Raw genomic sequence first — 15,822 nt, 5'->3', positions numbered from 1 at the left:
TGGTATACAGTATACTGGGGTGGTATACAGGGGTGATATACAGTATACTGGGGTGGTATACTGGGGTGGTATACAGTATACTGGGGTGGTATAATGGGGTGGTATACAGTATACTGGGGTGGTATACAGTATACTGGGGTGGTATACTGGGGTGGTATACAGTATACTGGGGTGGTATACAGTATACTGGGGTGGTATACAGTATACTGGTGTGGTATACTGGGGTGGTATACAGTATACTGGGGTGGTATACAGTATACTGGGGTGGTATACAGTATACTGGGGTGGTATACTGGGGTGGTATACAGTATACTGGGGTGGTATACAGTATACTGGGGTGGTATACAGTATACTGGGGTGGTATAATGGGGTGGTATACAGTATACTGGGGTGGTATACAGTATACTGGGGTGGTATACTGGGGTGGTATACAGTATACTGGGGTGGTATACAGTATACTGGGGTGGTATACAGTATACTGGGGTGGTATACAGTATACTGGGGTGGTATACTGGGGTGGTATACAGTATACTGGGGTGGTATACAGTATACTGGGGTGGTATACAGTATACTAGGGTGGTATAATGGGGTGGTATACAGTATACTGGGGTGGTATACAGTATACTGGTGTGGTATACTGGGTGGTATACAGTATACTGGGGTGGTATTCAGTATACTGGGGTGGTATACAGTATACTGGGGTGGTATACTGGGGTGGTATACTGGGGTGGTATAATGGGGTGGTATACAGTATACTGGGGTGGTATACAGTATACTGGGGTGGTATACAGTATACTGGGGTGGTATACTGGGGTGGTATACAGTATACTGGGGTGGTATACAGTATACTGGGGTGGTATACAGTATACTAGGGTGGTATAATGGGGTGGTATACAGTATACTGGGGTGGTATACAGTATACTGGTGTGGTATACTGGGGTGGTATACAGTATACTGGGGTGGTATACAGTATACTGGGGTGGTATACAGTATACTGGGGTGGTATACTGGGGTGGTATACAGTATACTGGGGTGGTATACAGTATACTGGGGTGGTATACAGTATACTGGGGTGGTATACTGGGGTGGTATACAGTATACTGGGGTGGTATACAGTATACTGGGGTGGTATACAGTATACTAGGGTGGTATAATGGGGTGGTATACAGTATACTGGGGTGGTATACAGTATACTGGTGTGGTATACTGGGTGGTATACAGTATACTGGGGTGGTATTCAGTATACTGGGGTGGTATACAGTATACTGGGGTGGTATACAGTATACTGGGGTGGTATACTGGGGTGGTATACTGGGGTGGTATACTGGGGTGGTATACTGGGGTGGTATACAGTATACTGGGGTGGTATACAGTATACTGGGGTGGTATACAGTATACTGGGGTGGTATACTGGGGTGGTATACAGTATACTGGGGTGGTATACAGTATACTGGGGTGGTATAATGGGGTGGTATACAGTATACTGGGGTGGTATACAGTATACTGGGGTGGTATAATGGGGTGGTATACAGTATACTGGGGTGGTATACAGTATACTGGGGTGGTATACTGGGGTGGTATACTGGGGTGGTATACTGGGGTGGTATACAGTATACTGGGGTGGTATACAGTATACTGGGGTGGTATACAGTATACTGGGGTGGTATACAGTATACTGGGGTGGTATACAGGGGTGATATACAGTATACTGGGGTGGTATACAGGGGTGATATACAGTATACTGGGGTGGTATACTGGGGTGGTATACAGTATACTGGGGTGGTATAATGGGGTGGTATACAGTATACTGGGGTGGTATAATGGGGTGGTATACAGTATACTGGGGTGGTATACAGTATACTGGGGTGGTATACAGTATACTGGGGTGGTATAATGGGGTGGTATACAGTATACTGGGGTGGTATACAGTATACTGGGGTGGTATACAGTATGAGAAAATGTGCAGAATGTCGGTCCAAAATCCATCTCCTTCCATCTTCTCCCACTGCCGGCCACTGGGCTTCCTCTCACTACCATATTTGGTAGTGGGTGGAAACACCATGCGGATGCTTCACATTTACACGTCCTGTGAAATATCTGGTTCATTATTCTATCTGTGGTTGTAGTGTCGTGTCAATGTATCATAATGAAGAAACCTCAATGTCCCAACTATCTACATACATGGCTCTAGGTACAGTTATCCCCAAGCTACTGTACCTAGAGCTACTGACCCCAAGCTACTGACCTCAACGTCCCGACTCTCAGGAAGCAGCTTTACAACTAGACACCTTGGTGTTCTCTATCGGCAGCCACTGCAGAGGTCTGGCTAGCTGTTTTCTCAGGCTCATACTGTACTCTTATCTGTGTCCTAGGACTGATCCGGTCCCGGGTACGAGGGGCAGACTCGGCCTCTGCGTCTATCCTGACCTTCCTGGACAGCCACTGTGAGGTCAACACTGACTGGCTACAGCCCATGATACAGAGGGTCAAAGAAGTACGCACTCACTCACTCACTCACTCACTCACATGCATGCACACTCAAACACACACACTCTCTGCCTGGCTCCAGTCCATGATACAGATGTTGCCTGATGACTCACACTCAAGTCTTCCTCTGTCGTTCACTAGAGACTTTAGTCTTGATCTGCTCTGTCCATTAGGGCTCCCGACGGGCGCAGTGGTCTAAGGCAATGCAACTCAGTGCTAGAGGTGTCACTACAGACACCCTGTTTGGAATCCAGGCTAAATAAGAATTTGTTCTTAACTGACTTGCCTAGTTAAATAAAGGTAAAAAAAAAAAAAAAAAGTTGTCACAAAGTTGGAAGCACAGAATCGTCTAGAATGTAATTGTATGCTGTAGCGTTGAGATTTCCCTTCACTGGAACTAAGGGGCCCGAAACCATGAAAAACAGCCCCAGACCCTTATTCCTCGTCCACCAAACTTTACAGTTGGCACTATGCATTGTGGCAGGTAGCGTTCTCCTGGTATCCACCAAACCCAGATTTGTCCGTCAGACTGCCAGATGGTGAAGCGTGGTTCATCACTCCAGAAAACGCGTTTCCAGTGCTCCATTATGGATCCCCATTAGTTCCTGCTGAGGCAGCAGCTACTCTTCCTGGGGGTTTATTATGGATACCCATTAGTTCCTGCCAAGGCAGCAGCTACTCTTCCTGGGGTTTATTATGGATCCCCATTAGTTCCTGCCGAGGCAGCAGCTACTCTTCCTGGGGGTTTATTATGGATACCCATTAGTTCCTGCCAAGGCAGCAGCTACTCTTCCTGGGGTTTATTATGGATCCCCATTAGTTCCTGCCAAGGCAGCAGCTACTCTTCCTGGGGTTTATTATGGATACCCATTAGTTCCTGCCAAGACAGCAGCTACTCTTCCTGGGGTTTATTATGGATACCCATTAGTTCCTGCCAAGGCAGCAGCTACTCTTCCTGGGGTTTATTATGGATCCCCATTAGTTCCTGCCAAGCAGCAGCTACTCTTCCTGGGGTTTATTATGGATCCCCATTAGTTCCTGCCAAGGCAGCAGCTACTCTTCCTGGGGTCTAGCAAAATTAATGCAGTTTATACAATTCGAAAATCATTACAATACATTCACAGACTTCACAACACACTGTGTGCCCTCAGGCCCCTACTCCACCACTACCACATATCTACACTACAAATCCATGTGTATCCATGTGTGTGTGTATAGTGCGTATGTTATTGTGTGTGTGGGTATGTACAGTATGTGTCTGATTCTATATTTGTGTCTCTTCACAGTCCCCGTTGTTCCATAAGGTGTATTTAAATCCATTTAAATCTAATTTTAATCCACTTTCAGCCAGGAGAGATTGACATGCATATTATTAATGTTTGCTCTCTGTGTACATCCAAGGGCCAGCCGTGCTGCCCTGTTCTGAGCCAATTGCAATTTTCCTAAGTCCCTTTTTGTGGTACCTGACCACATGACTGAACAGTAGTCCAGGTGTGACAAATCTAAGGCCTGTAGGACCTGCCTTGTTGATAGTGTTGTTAAGAAGGTAGAAACTAGGGCCTGTAGGACCTGCCTTGTTGATAGTGCTGTTAAGAAGGTAGAAACTAGGACCTGCCTTGTTGATAGTGTTGTTAAGAAGGTAGAAACTAGGACCTGCCTTGTTGATAGCGTTGTTAAGAAGATAGAAACTAGGGCCTGTAGGACCTGCCTTGTTGATAGTGCTGTTAAGAAGGTAGAAACTAGGACCTGCCTTGTTGATAGTGCTGTTAAGAAGGTAGAAACTAGGACCTGCCTTGTTGATAGTGCTGTTAAGGCAGAGCAGCTCTTTATTATGGACAGACTTCTCCCCATCTTAGCTACTGTTGTATCAATATGTTTTGACAGTTTACAATCCAGGGTTACTCCAAGCAGTTTAGTCACCTCAACTTGCTCAATTTCCACATTTATTTATTACAATTATTAGTTTAGTTTTTTCCCCAAATACAATGCTTTTAGTTTTTTAAATATTTAGGACTTGTTCCATTCTGAAACTAACTGCAACTCTTTGTTAAGTGTTGCAGTCATTTCAGTCGCTGTAGTAGCTCACGTGTTTAGTGTTGAGACATCCATATACATAGGCACACTATCTTTCCTCAAAGCCAGTGGCATGTCGTTAGTAAAGATTGAAAAAAGCAAGGGGCCTAAACAGCTGCCTTGAGGAATTCCTGATTCTACCTGGATTATGTTGGAGAGGCTTCCATTAAAGAACACTGTGTTCTGTTAGACAAGTAACTCTTTATACACAATATAGCAGAGGGTGTAAAGCCATAACACATACATTTTTCCCTCTCAACTATACAATTGTTCAATTCCTCATCAATCCATGGGGATTTAACAGTTTTTACACAGATTTTTTATTAATGGTTGCGTGCTTATTAGTAACTGGAATATGCAATTTGATAAATGTGACAGTCCGAGGGGTTTCAAGCTCTGGTTGATTTTGAAATGTTCTGATATTTATTGGTATTTATTTAAAGGAGATGGTCCCGTCGGAGCCAGCGTACGAGGTGTGTGAGTTATTTTAGAATTGTAATGTTTTGAATTATAATGACCCTAACCAAGTTGTCTGCTTTGAAGCCTCACTTAGAATAATTTATTCTCTATTTTTGTTTGCTGGCGCGCTGTAGTCACACAAAATAATGCAAATGTTATTATTCACTTTTTTTTTTTAGCTCATTTGAATTGGAATAGGTAGCTATGGGTTGAGGCTTTATCTTCCCATGCTAAATCAGACCAATTCATCCACTTTATGGAAACACAACATCGCTATAAGCGAAGATGATTGGGATATATGGACTATCCTGCTAGCCAGTCACTGCTCTGCCTGTCCCTTCTTGTCCACCCGCTTCGCTCTGCTTTCTTCTCTCGCCCACTTCTGGTGAGTTTTTTTCACTTTAATCTGGCTTTAATTGTCTACAAATTAATATTTTCTATGTTGGATTCACGTCTCCATCTCAACCAAAAATCTATGTTTTAAAGAATTGAACTAAATCAAATCAAACATAATTTATAGAGATTTTTATTAGATTTTTGATATTATCTCAACTGTAATCCGGGTCATTTGTTTGTGCTATTAGATGAAGCCCAGTGATAACACATGAATCTGTTCTATAAATAAGAAACTATCTGACAGTGGATCCCCATTTGAACTGTTGTCGTGTCATTTTAAGTGGTTGTGTCGTGGGAATTCAAAACGAGGACGTTGGAAAGTCAATATGAATCAGTCCATATGTTGTCAGCAAGCTGGAGAGGTCAAACTGACATGCAGAAAGTCCTGGGCTGAATTGAGCGCTTAAAAGTTGACATCCATCCATTTGGAAATGTAGCGTCTCCTCCTACTGTGAGAGTGGATCATGAAATAGCCCTATACAATTATTATTGTTTCAAGCTGTTGAGAGTGGCTCTTCCCAAAGCCCTCTGAGTGCAGTTTCAAGCTCTACTCTCCCCTCCCCCACACTGCCTGACTCCCTGACACAGTGAACACAGAGTACACCCTGGGTTCAATCTGGGTTCAACACAAAGTACACCCTGGGTTCAACACAGAGTACACCCTGGGTTCAACAGAGTACACACAGAGTACACCCTGGGTTCAACACAGAGTACACCCTGGGTTCAACACAGAGTACACCCTATTTCAGTTGTTGTGTATATTACTTTAGTTTTATTTGATGACTTTATTTAATAATCATCTCTATAGAGCCGCTGTCTGACAAATCACTATTTAGTATTTCTTCAAAGTAAATAAATACTATGACTGCTGAATACCAACTATCAATACTGTACCCAGCGAAACATATGCTCTTCTCTCTTCACTTAGATCAGGTACTATCAGGTAGAGATACTGTACCCAGCGAAACATATGCTCTTCTCTCTTCACTTAGATCAGGTACTATCAGGTAGAGATACTGCCTGAGTATTTGGGGATTTGCAACCTTCCGGTTACTAGTCCAACACTCTAACCACTAGACAACCTGCCGCCCCGATGATGTCATCAGTGTCACTGAATGTAATTGTAAACATTTATCTTCTTGAACTATAAAACAGAGAGGAGGCTGCTGAGGACGGCTCATAGTAATGTCTGGAACGGAGTCAACGGAATGGCAACACATCTCCAGCACCATGGTGGTTCCCATGTGTGTGATACCGTTCCACCTACTCCGGTCCAGTCATTAACACGAGCCCGTTGCTTGGTGGCACCCTAGGGGAGGACGGGCTCGTGGTAATGACTGGAGCGGAATGGGTGGAACGGTATCAAACACATGGTTTCCATGGTTCCCATGTGTTTGATGCCATTCCGTTGACTCCGTTCCAGACATTACTATGAGCATGTTCTTCCCTAATTAAGGTGCCACCCAACCTCGTGTGGTAGAAACACTGTGTTTTCAACGTAATTATTGTTGATGCTGGAGATTGTGTGTGTGTGTGACTGTGCCTGTCTCTCCTCTCCCCAGGACCGTACCCGGGTGGTCAGCCCCATCATCGATGTCATCAGCCTGGATAACTTTGCCTACTTAGCAGCTTCAGCTGACTTGAGGGGAGGTCAGTAGGATTACTGTATGAGCACACACACACACATACTCGGTAGTTTTACTATCCTTGTGGAGACCAAACAATTGATTCCCATTCAACATCCTATTTTCCTTAACCCCATACCCCTAAACCTAACCCCATACCCCTAAACCTAACCCCATACCCCTAAACCTAACCCCATACCCCTAAACCTAACCCCATACCCCTAAACCTAACCCCATACCCCTAAACCTAACCCCATACCCCTAAACCTAACCCCATACCCCTAAACCTAACCCCATACCCCTAAACCTAACCCCATACCCCTAAACCTAACCCCATACCCTTAAACCCAAACCCTTAACCCAAATTCTAACCTTAATTGTAACCCTAAACTGAAGCCTAAACTGTCCATTTTTCTTGTGGGAATGCTCCCCCCCCCCCCCCCCCCCCCTCCCTCTCTGTCTCTCAGGGTTTGACTGGAGTCTACACTTTAAATGGGAGCAGATTCCCATCGAACAGAAGATGTCCAGGAATGACCCCACACTGCCTATCAGGTAGCTACAGTAGTTGTGTTGATGTGGTCTCCACACTGCCTATCAGGTAGCTACAGTAGTTGTGTTGATGTGGTCTCCACACTGCCTATCAGGTAGCTACAGTAGTTGTGTTGATGTGGTCTCCACACTGCCTATCAGGTAGCTACAGTAGTTGTGTTGATGTGGTCTCCACACTGCCTATCAGGTAGCTACAGTAGTTGTGTTGATGTGGTCCAATTTCTTATTCCCCCGTCTCTTCACATTCAGGCAAAAGTTGTGGAATGTTGCTGATAAAAAATATCACGAATAGACAGATGTAAAGATGACGTGATTCCTTCGTCCGCCATGTTTGTTCTACATCTGAGACTACCTCCAGTCTGTCCTCCTGTGTGTATCAGACAGTCTGTCCTCTGTGTGTATCAGACAGTCTGTCATCTGTGTGTATCAGACAGTCTGTCCTCCTGTGTGTATCACACAGTCTGTCCTCCTGTGTGTATCACACAGTCTGTCCTCCTGTGTGTATCACACAGTCTGTCCTCCTGTGTATATCAGACAGTCTGTCCTCCTGTGTGTATCAGACAGTCTGTCCTCCTGTGTGTATCAGGCAGTCTGTCCTCCTGTGTGTATCAGGCAGTCTGTCCTCCTGTGTGTATCAGGCAGTCTGTCCTCCTGTGTGTATCAGACAGTCTGTCCTCCTGTGTGTATCAGGCAGTCTGTCCTCCTGTGTGTATCAGGCAGTCTGTCCTCCTGTGTGTATCAGACAGTCTGTCCTCCTGTGTGTATCAGACAGTCTGTCCTCCTGTGTGTATCAGGCAGTCTGTCCTCCTGTGTGTATCAGGCAGTCTGTCCTCCTGTGTGTATCAGGCAGTCTGTCCTCTGTCCTCCTGTGTGTATCAGACAGTCTGTCCTCCTGTGTTCTCTGCTACAGAACTCCAGTGATTGCAGGAGGGATCTTTGTGATGGACAAGAGCTGGTTCAACCACCTGGGGCAGTACGACACTCACATGGACATCTGGGGAGGGGAGAACTTTGGTGAGATCACTGGGGGGAGGGGGGAGGGGAGGGGGAGGAGAGAACACACACCATCTGGCCCATTAACCTGACTGACATATGGCTTTAGATAGGATCTCAACATTAACATGACTGACATATGGCTTTAGATAGGATCTCAACATTAACATGACTGACATATGGCTTAGATAGGATCTCAACATTAACCTGACTGACATATGGCTTAGATAGGATCTCAACATTAACCTGACTGACATATGGCTTTAGATAGGATCTCAACATTAACATGACTGACATATGGCTTAGATAGAATCTCAACATTAACCTGACTGACATATGGCTTAGATAGGATCTCAACATTAACCTGACTGACATATGGCTTAGATAGGATCTCAACATTAACATGACTGACATATGGCTTTAAATAGGATCTCAACATTAACATGACTGACATATGGCTTTAGATAGGATCTCAACATTAACATGACTGACATATGGCTTTAGATAGGATCTCAACATTAACCTGACTGACATATGGCTTTAGATAGGATCTCAACATTAACATGACTGACATATGGCTTTAGATAGGATCTCAACATTAACATGACTGACATATGGCTTTAGATAGGATCTCAACATTAACCTGACTGACATATGGCTTTAGATAGGATCTCAACATTAACATGACTGACATATGGCTTGGATAGGATCTCAACATTAACATGACTGACATATGGCTTAGATAGGATCTCAACATTAACCTGACTGACATATGGCTTAGATAGGATCTCAACATTAACATGACTGACATATGGCTTGGATATGATCTCAACATTAACATGACTGACATATGGCTTAGATAGGATCTCAACATTAACCTGACTGACATATGGCTTGGATAGGATCTCAACATTAACCTGACTGACATATGGCTTAGATAGGTTTTGACAGCAGACCATTAAAACACTATCGCCACCTATTGAATATAACTGACTGATGATTGGTGTGACTGGACCAGCTGGTGATTGATGATGTGACTGGAACAGCTGGTGATTGATGATGTGATTGGACCAGCTGGTGATTGATGATGTGATTGGACCAGCTGGTGATTGATGATGTGACTGGACCAGCTGGTGACTGATGATGTGATTGGACCAGCTGGTGACTGATGATGTGATTGGACCAGCTGGTTATTGATGATGTGATTGGACCAGCTGGTGATTGATGATGTGACTGGACCAGCTGGTGACTGATGATGTGATTGGACCAGCTGGTGATTGATGATGTGATTGGACCAGCTGGTTATTGATGATGTGACTGGACCAGCTGGTGACTGATGATGTGATTGGACCAGCTGGTGACTGATGATGTGATTGGACCAGCTGGTGACTGATGATGTGATTGGACCAGCTGGTGACTGATGATGTGATTGGACCAGCTGGTGATTGATGATGTGACTGGACCAGCTGGTGATTGATGACGTGATTGGACCAGCTGGTGATTGATGATGTGACTGGACCAGCTGGTGACTGATGACGTGACTGGACCAGCTGGTGATTGATGATGTGACTGGACCAGCTGGTGACTGATGATGTGACTGGACCAGCTGGTGACTGATGATGTGATTGGACCAGCTGGTGACTGATGATGTGATTGGACCAGCTGGTGATTGATGATGTGATTGGACCAGCTGGTGATTGATGATGTGACTGGACCAGCTGGTGACTGATGATGTGATTGGACCAGCTGGTGATTGATGATGTGACTGGACCAGCTGGTGATTGATGATGTGACTGGACCAGCTGGTGATTGATTATAAGACTGGACCAGCTGGTGATTGATGTGACTGGACCAGCTGGTTATTGATGATGTGACTGGACCAGCTGGTTATTGATGATGTGATTGGACCAGCTGGTGATTGATTGACCTTATGTGTCTGCTGCAGTGTGCTCTGTAGCAGGTTAACTGGGATAATGAAGACCAGACTGTTTTGTGTGGATGTGTGTAGGTTTTAATCTCCCCTATATAAACATGTCTATATTAACCTATGACCTTAACTCATACATCTCTCTCTCAGAGCTGTCCTTCAGGGTGTGGATGTGTGGTGGGAGCCTGGAGATTCTGTTAGGGTTTCCCTGTACATACTGTGTCCCTCCCTCCTCAGAGCTGTCCTTCAGGGTGTGGATGTGTGGTGGGAGCCTGGAGATTCTGCCCTGCAGTAGGGTGGGACACGTCTTCAGGAAGCGACATCCCTACGACTTCCCAGAAGGCAACGCTCTCACATACATCAAGTAAGTGAGCTTGGCTAGGTCGCTCTGATATCCATTCTACAGATGCACACACACAGACACACAACTATAGACACACACTCTAGTCCTGCCTGTAAAAAAATAAAAATAATATTTTCGGGAATCCTAGCCATTCCGAAAACGTCTTCTCGGGGACTCCATTCCGAAAACGTCTTCTCGGGGACTCCATTCCGAAAACATCTTCTCGGGGACTCCATTCCGAAAACGTCTTCTCGGGGACGCCATTCCAAACATCTTCTCGGGGACTCCATTCCAAACGTCTTCTCGGGGACTCCATTCCAAACGTCTTCTCGGGGACTCCATTCCAAAAGTCTTCTCGGGGACTTCATTTCAAACGTCTTCTCGGGGACTCCATTTCAAACGTCTTCTCGGGGACTCCATTCCAAACATCTTCTCGGGGACTCCATTCCAACCGTCTTCTCGGGGACTCCATTCCAAACGTCTTCTCGGGGACTCCATTCCAAACGTCTTCTCGCGGACTCCATTCCAAACGTCTTCTCGGGGACTCCATTCCAAACGTCTTCTCGGGGACTCCATTCCAAACGTCTTCTCGGGGACTCCATTCCAAACGTCTTCTCGGGGACTCCATTCCAAACGTCTTCTCGGGGACTCCATTCCAAACGTCTTCTCGGGGACTCCATTCCAAAAGTCTTCTCGGGGACTCCATTCCAAACGTCTTCTCGGGGACTCCATTCCAACTGTCTTCTCGGGGACTCCATTCCAAACGTCTTCTCGGGGACTCCATTCCAAACGTCTTCTCGGGGACTCCATTCCAAACATCTTCTCGGGGACTCCCAGCCATTCCAAACATCTTCTCGGGGACTCCATTCCAACTGTCTTCTCGGGGAATCCCAGCCGTTTCTAACCTCTTCTCGGGGACCCTCCTCTCGGGGACATGTATTTGAACTATTCCAGAACTAGCATACCTGATTCAACTAGTCAACTAATCCTCAAACCTTTGGGTGGATCAGGTGAGAGAGTTCAGCGCTACGACACAACTGAAATGTCTGGGGTCATGACAGAGAGGAAGGAACAGCGGAGCTGTGTTATTATCCTACCTAACCAGGTGTGTGTGTGTGTGTGTGTGTGGTCAGGAACACGCGTCGGGCAGCGGAGGTGTGGATGGATGAGTATAAACAGTACTACTACTCAGCAAGGCCCTCAGCGCAGGGCAAGGCTTTCGGCAGGTTAGTAGTCCTCTCTGGTACCTTTTAACCAACACTATTCATATATTTGCTGTTGGATGAATCCACCTCCAAAACAGAATCTTTTCAGGAAATGGAAAAACTGCCATATTTTTCTCTCCCTCTCCCCTTCCCCCCTTCCCCCTCTCCACTTTCCCTCTCCCCTTTCCCCTTCCCCCTCTCCACTTTCCCCCTTCCCCTCTCCCCTCTCCCCCTTCCCCCTCTCCCCTTTCCCCCTCTCCCCTTTCCCCCTCTCCCCTTTCCCCCTCTCCCCTTCCCCTCTCCCCTCCCCTTCCCCCTCTCCCCTCCCCCCCCCTTCCCCCTCTCCCCTCTCCCCCCTTCCCTTTCCCTCTCCCCTTCCTCCTCTCCCCCTTCCCTTTCCCTCTCCCCTCTCCCCTTTCCCTTCCCCCTCTCCCCCTTCCCCTTCCCCCATCCCTTTCCCTTTCCCTCTCTCCCCCTTCCCTTTCCCTTCCCCCTCTCCCCTCTCCCCCTTCACCCTCTCCCCTCTCCCCCTTCACTTCCCCCATCTCCCCTCTCCCCCTTCACTTCCCCTTCCCCCTCTCCCCCTTCACTTCCCCTTCCCCCTCTCCCCTTTCCCTTCCCCCTCTCCCCCCTCACTTCCCCTTCCCCCTCTCCCCCTTCACTTCCCCTTCCCCCTTTCCCCCTTCACTTCCCCTTCCCCCTCTCCCCCTTCACTTCCCCTTCCTCCTCTCCCCTTTCCCTTCCCCCTTCCCCCTCTCCCCTTTCCCTTCCCCCTTCCCCTTTCCCCTTCCCCCTCTCCCCTTCCCCTCTACCCTTTCCCTTCCCCCTTTCCCCTTCCTCTTCTCCCCTTTCCCCCCTTCCCCCTCTCCCCTATCCCCTTCCCCCTCTCCCCTTTCCCTTCCTCCCTCTCCCCTCCTCCCTCTCCCCTCCTCCCTCTCCCCTTCTCCCTCTCCCTTCTCCCTCTCCCTCCCCCTCCCCTCCCTCCCTCTCTCCTTCCCCCTCCCCTTCCCCCTCTCCCTTCCCCCTCTCTCCTCTCCCCTCTCCCTTTCCCCTCTCCCCCTCCCCTCTCCCCCTCCCCTTCTCCCTCTCCATGCTCATTCCTTCCTATAGCATTGCAGACCGGCTGACTCTACGACACAAGCTGAACTGCAAGTCTTTCCATTGGTATATGGAGAACGTTTACCCTGAGCTAAGGTGAGAGGAGAGAGTCTCTACTGGCTAACCAGACAGGTTAGAGAGAGTCTCTACTGGCTAACCAGACAGGTGAGAGGGGAGAGTCTCTACTGGCTAACCAGACAGGTGAGAGGGGAGAGTCTCTACTGGCTAACCAGACAGGTGAGAGGGGAGAGTCTCTACTGGCTAACCAGACAGGTGAGAGGGGAGAGTCTCTACTGGCTAACCAGACAGGTGAGAGGGGAGAGTCTCTACTGGCTAACCAGACAGGTGAGAGGGGAGAGTCTCTACTGGCTAACCAGACAGGTGAGAGGGGAGGGTCTCTACTGGCTAACCAGACAGGTGAGAGGGGAGGGTCTCTAATGGCTAACCAGACAGGTGAGAGGGGAGGGTCTCTACTGGCTAACCAGACAGGTGAGAGGGGAGAGTCTCTACTGGCTAACCAGACAGGTGAGAGGGGAGAGTCTCTACTGGCTAACCAGACAGGTGAGAGGGGAGGGTCTCTACTGGCTAACCAGACAGGTGAGAGGGGAGAGTCTCTACTGGCTAACCAGACAGGTTAGAGGGGAGGGTCTCTACTGGCTAACCAGACAGGTGAGAGGGGATGGTCTCTACTGGCTAACCAGACAGGTGAGAGGGGAGAGTCTCTACTGGCTAACCAGACAGGTTAGAGGGGAGGGTCTCTACTGGCTAACCAGACAGGTGAGAGAGGAGGGTCTCTACTGGCTAACCAGACAGGTTAGAGAGAGTCTCTACTGGCTAACCAGACAGGTGAGAGGGGAGAGTCTCTACTGGCTAACCAGACAGGTGAGAGGGGAGAGTCTCTACTGGCTAACCAGACAGGTGAGAGGGGAGAGTCTCTACTGGCTAACCAGACAGGTGAGAGGGGAGAGTCTCTACTGGCTAACCAGACAGGGGAGAGTCTCTACTGGCTAACCAGACAGGTGAGAGGGGAGAGTCTCTACTGGCTAACCAGAGAGGGGAGAGTCTCTACTGGCTAACCAGACAGGTGAGAGGGGAGAGTCTCTACTGGCTAACCAGACAGGTTAGAGGGGAGGGTCTCTACTGGCTAACCAGACAGGTGAGAGGGGAGGGTCTCTACTGGCTAACCAGACAGGTGAGAGGGGAGAGTCTCTACTGGCTAACCAGACAGGTTAGAGGGGAGGGTCTCTACTGGCTAACCAGACAGGTGAGAGGGGAGGGTCTCTACTGGCTAACCAGACAGGTTAGAGAGAGTCTCTACTGGCTAACCAGACAGGTGAGAGGGGAGAGTCTCTACTGGCTAACCAGACAGGTGAGAGGGGAGGGTCTCTACTGGCTAACCAGACAGGTGAGAGGGGAGAGTCTCTACTGGCTAACCAGACAGGTTAGAGGGGAGGGTCTCTACTGGCTAACCAGACAGGTGAGAGGGGAGAGTCTCTACTGGCTAACCAGACAGGTGAGAGGGGAGAGTGTCTACTGGCTAACCAGACAGGTGAGAGGGGAGAGTCTCTACTGGCTAACCAGACAGGTGAGAGGGGAGAGTCTCTACTGGCTAACCAGACAGTTGAGAGGGGAGGGTCTCTACTGGCTAACCAGACAGGTGAGAGGGGAGGGTCTCTACTGGCTAACCAGACAGGTGAGAGGAGAGGGTCTCTACTGGCTAACCAGACAGGTGAGAGGAGAGGGTCTCTACTGGCTAACCAGACAGGTGAGAGGGGAGAGTCTCTACTGGCTAACCAGACAGGTGAGAGGGGAGAGTCTCTACTGGCTAACCAGACAGGTGAGAGGGGAGAGTCTCTACTGGCTAACCAGACAGGTGAGAGGGGAGAGTCTCTACTGGCTAACCAGACAGGTGAGAGGGGAGAGTCTCTACTGGCTAACCAGACAGGTGAGAGGGGAGAGTCTCTACTGGCTAACCAGACAGGTGAGAGGGGAGAGTCTCTACAGGCTAACCAGACAGGTGAGAGGGGAGAGTCTCTACTGGCTAACCAGACAGGTGAGAGGGGAGAGTCTCTACTGGCTAACCAGACAGGTGAGAGGGGAGAGTCTCTACTGGCTAACCAGACAGGTGAGAGGGGAGAGTCTCTACTGGCTAACCAGACAGGTGAGAGGGGAGGGTCTCTACTGGCTAACCAGACAGGTGAGAGGGGAGAGTCTCTACTGGCTAACCAGACAGGTGAGAGGGGAGAGTCTCTACTGGCTAACCAGACAGGTGAGAGGGGAGAGTCTCTACTGGCTAACCAGACAGGTGAGAGGGGAGGGTCTCTACTGGCTACCCAGACAGGTGAGAGGGGAGGGTCTCTACTGGCTAACCAGACAGGTGAGAGGGGAGAGTCTCTACTGGCTAACCAGACAGGTGAGAGGGGAGAGTCTCTACTGGCTAACCAGACAGGTGAGAGGGGAGAGTCTCTACTGGCTAACCAGACAGGTGAGAGGGGAGGGTCTCTACTGGCTAACCAGACAGGTGAGAGGGGAGAGTCTCTACTGGCTAACCAGACAGGTGAGAGGGGAGGGTCTCTACTGGCTAACCAGACAGGTGAGAGGGGAAGAGTCTCTACTGGCTAACCAGACAGGTGAGAGGGGAGGGTCTCTACTGGCTAACCAGACAGG

At 48.4% G+C, this 15,822-nt stretch overlaps 1 protein-coding gene across 6 annotated transcripts in view; it reads left to right on the top strand.

The window, feature by feature from the left end:
* LOC110506014 (UDP-N-acetyl-alpha-D-galactosamine:polypeptide N-acetylgalactosaminyltransferase 16) overlaps positions 1-15,822 on the top strand; it is a 46,908-nt gene that overhangs the window by 21,536 nt on the left and 9,550 nt on the right. For 2 of the 6 annotated variants that reach the window (XM_036963116.2, XM_090221454.1), the window contains exons 6-12: positions 2,373-2,494; positions 6,978-7,065; positions 7,508-7,592; positions 8,500-8,603; positions 10,747-10,873; positions 11,986-12,078; positions 13,168-13,251. In XM_036963116.2, the coding sequence (XP_036819011.1) occupies positions 2,373-2,494; positions 6,978-7,065; positions 7,508-7,592; positions 8,500-8,603; positions 10,747-10,873; positions 11,986-12,078; positions 13,168-13,251 (703 nt within the window). Of the gene's footprint in view, positions 1-2,372; positions 2,495-6,405; positions 6,533-6,977; positions 7,066-7,507; positions 7,593-8,499; positions 8,604-10,659; positions 10,874-11,985; positions 12,079-13,167; positions 13,252-15,822 lie in introns of those variants that run through there. The other 4 variants (XM_036963115.2, XM_090221453.1, XM_090221456.1 and 1 more) reach the window with 3 other exon arrangements.

The sequence above is a fragment of the Oncorhynchus mykiss genome, chromosome 25 (genome assembly GCF_057628025.1).
Source record: "Oncorhynchus mykiss isolate SJ-2025 chromosome 25, ASM5762802v1, whole genome shotgun sequence".
In the NCBI taxonomy this organism is placed as follows: domain Eukaryota; kingdom Metazoa; phylum Chordata; class Actinopteri; order Salmoniformes; family Salmonidae; genus Oncorhynchus; species Oncorhynchus mykiss.
The sequence above is the reverse complement of the archived record's forward strand: the minus strand, read 5'-3'. Positions and strand labels throughout refer to the sequence as shown.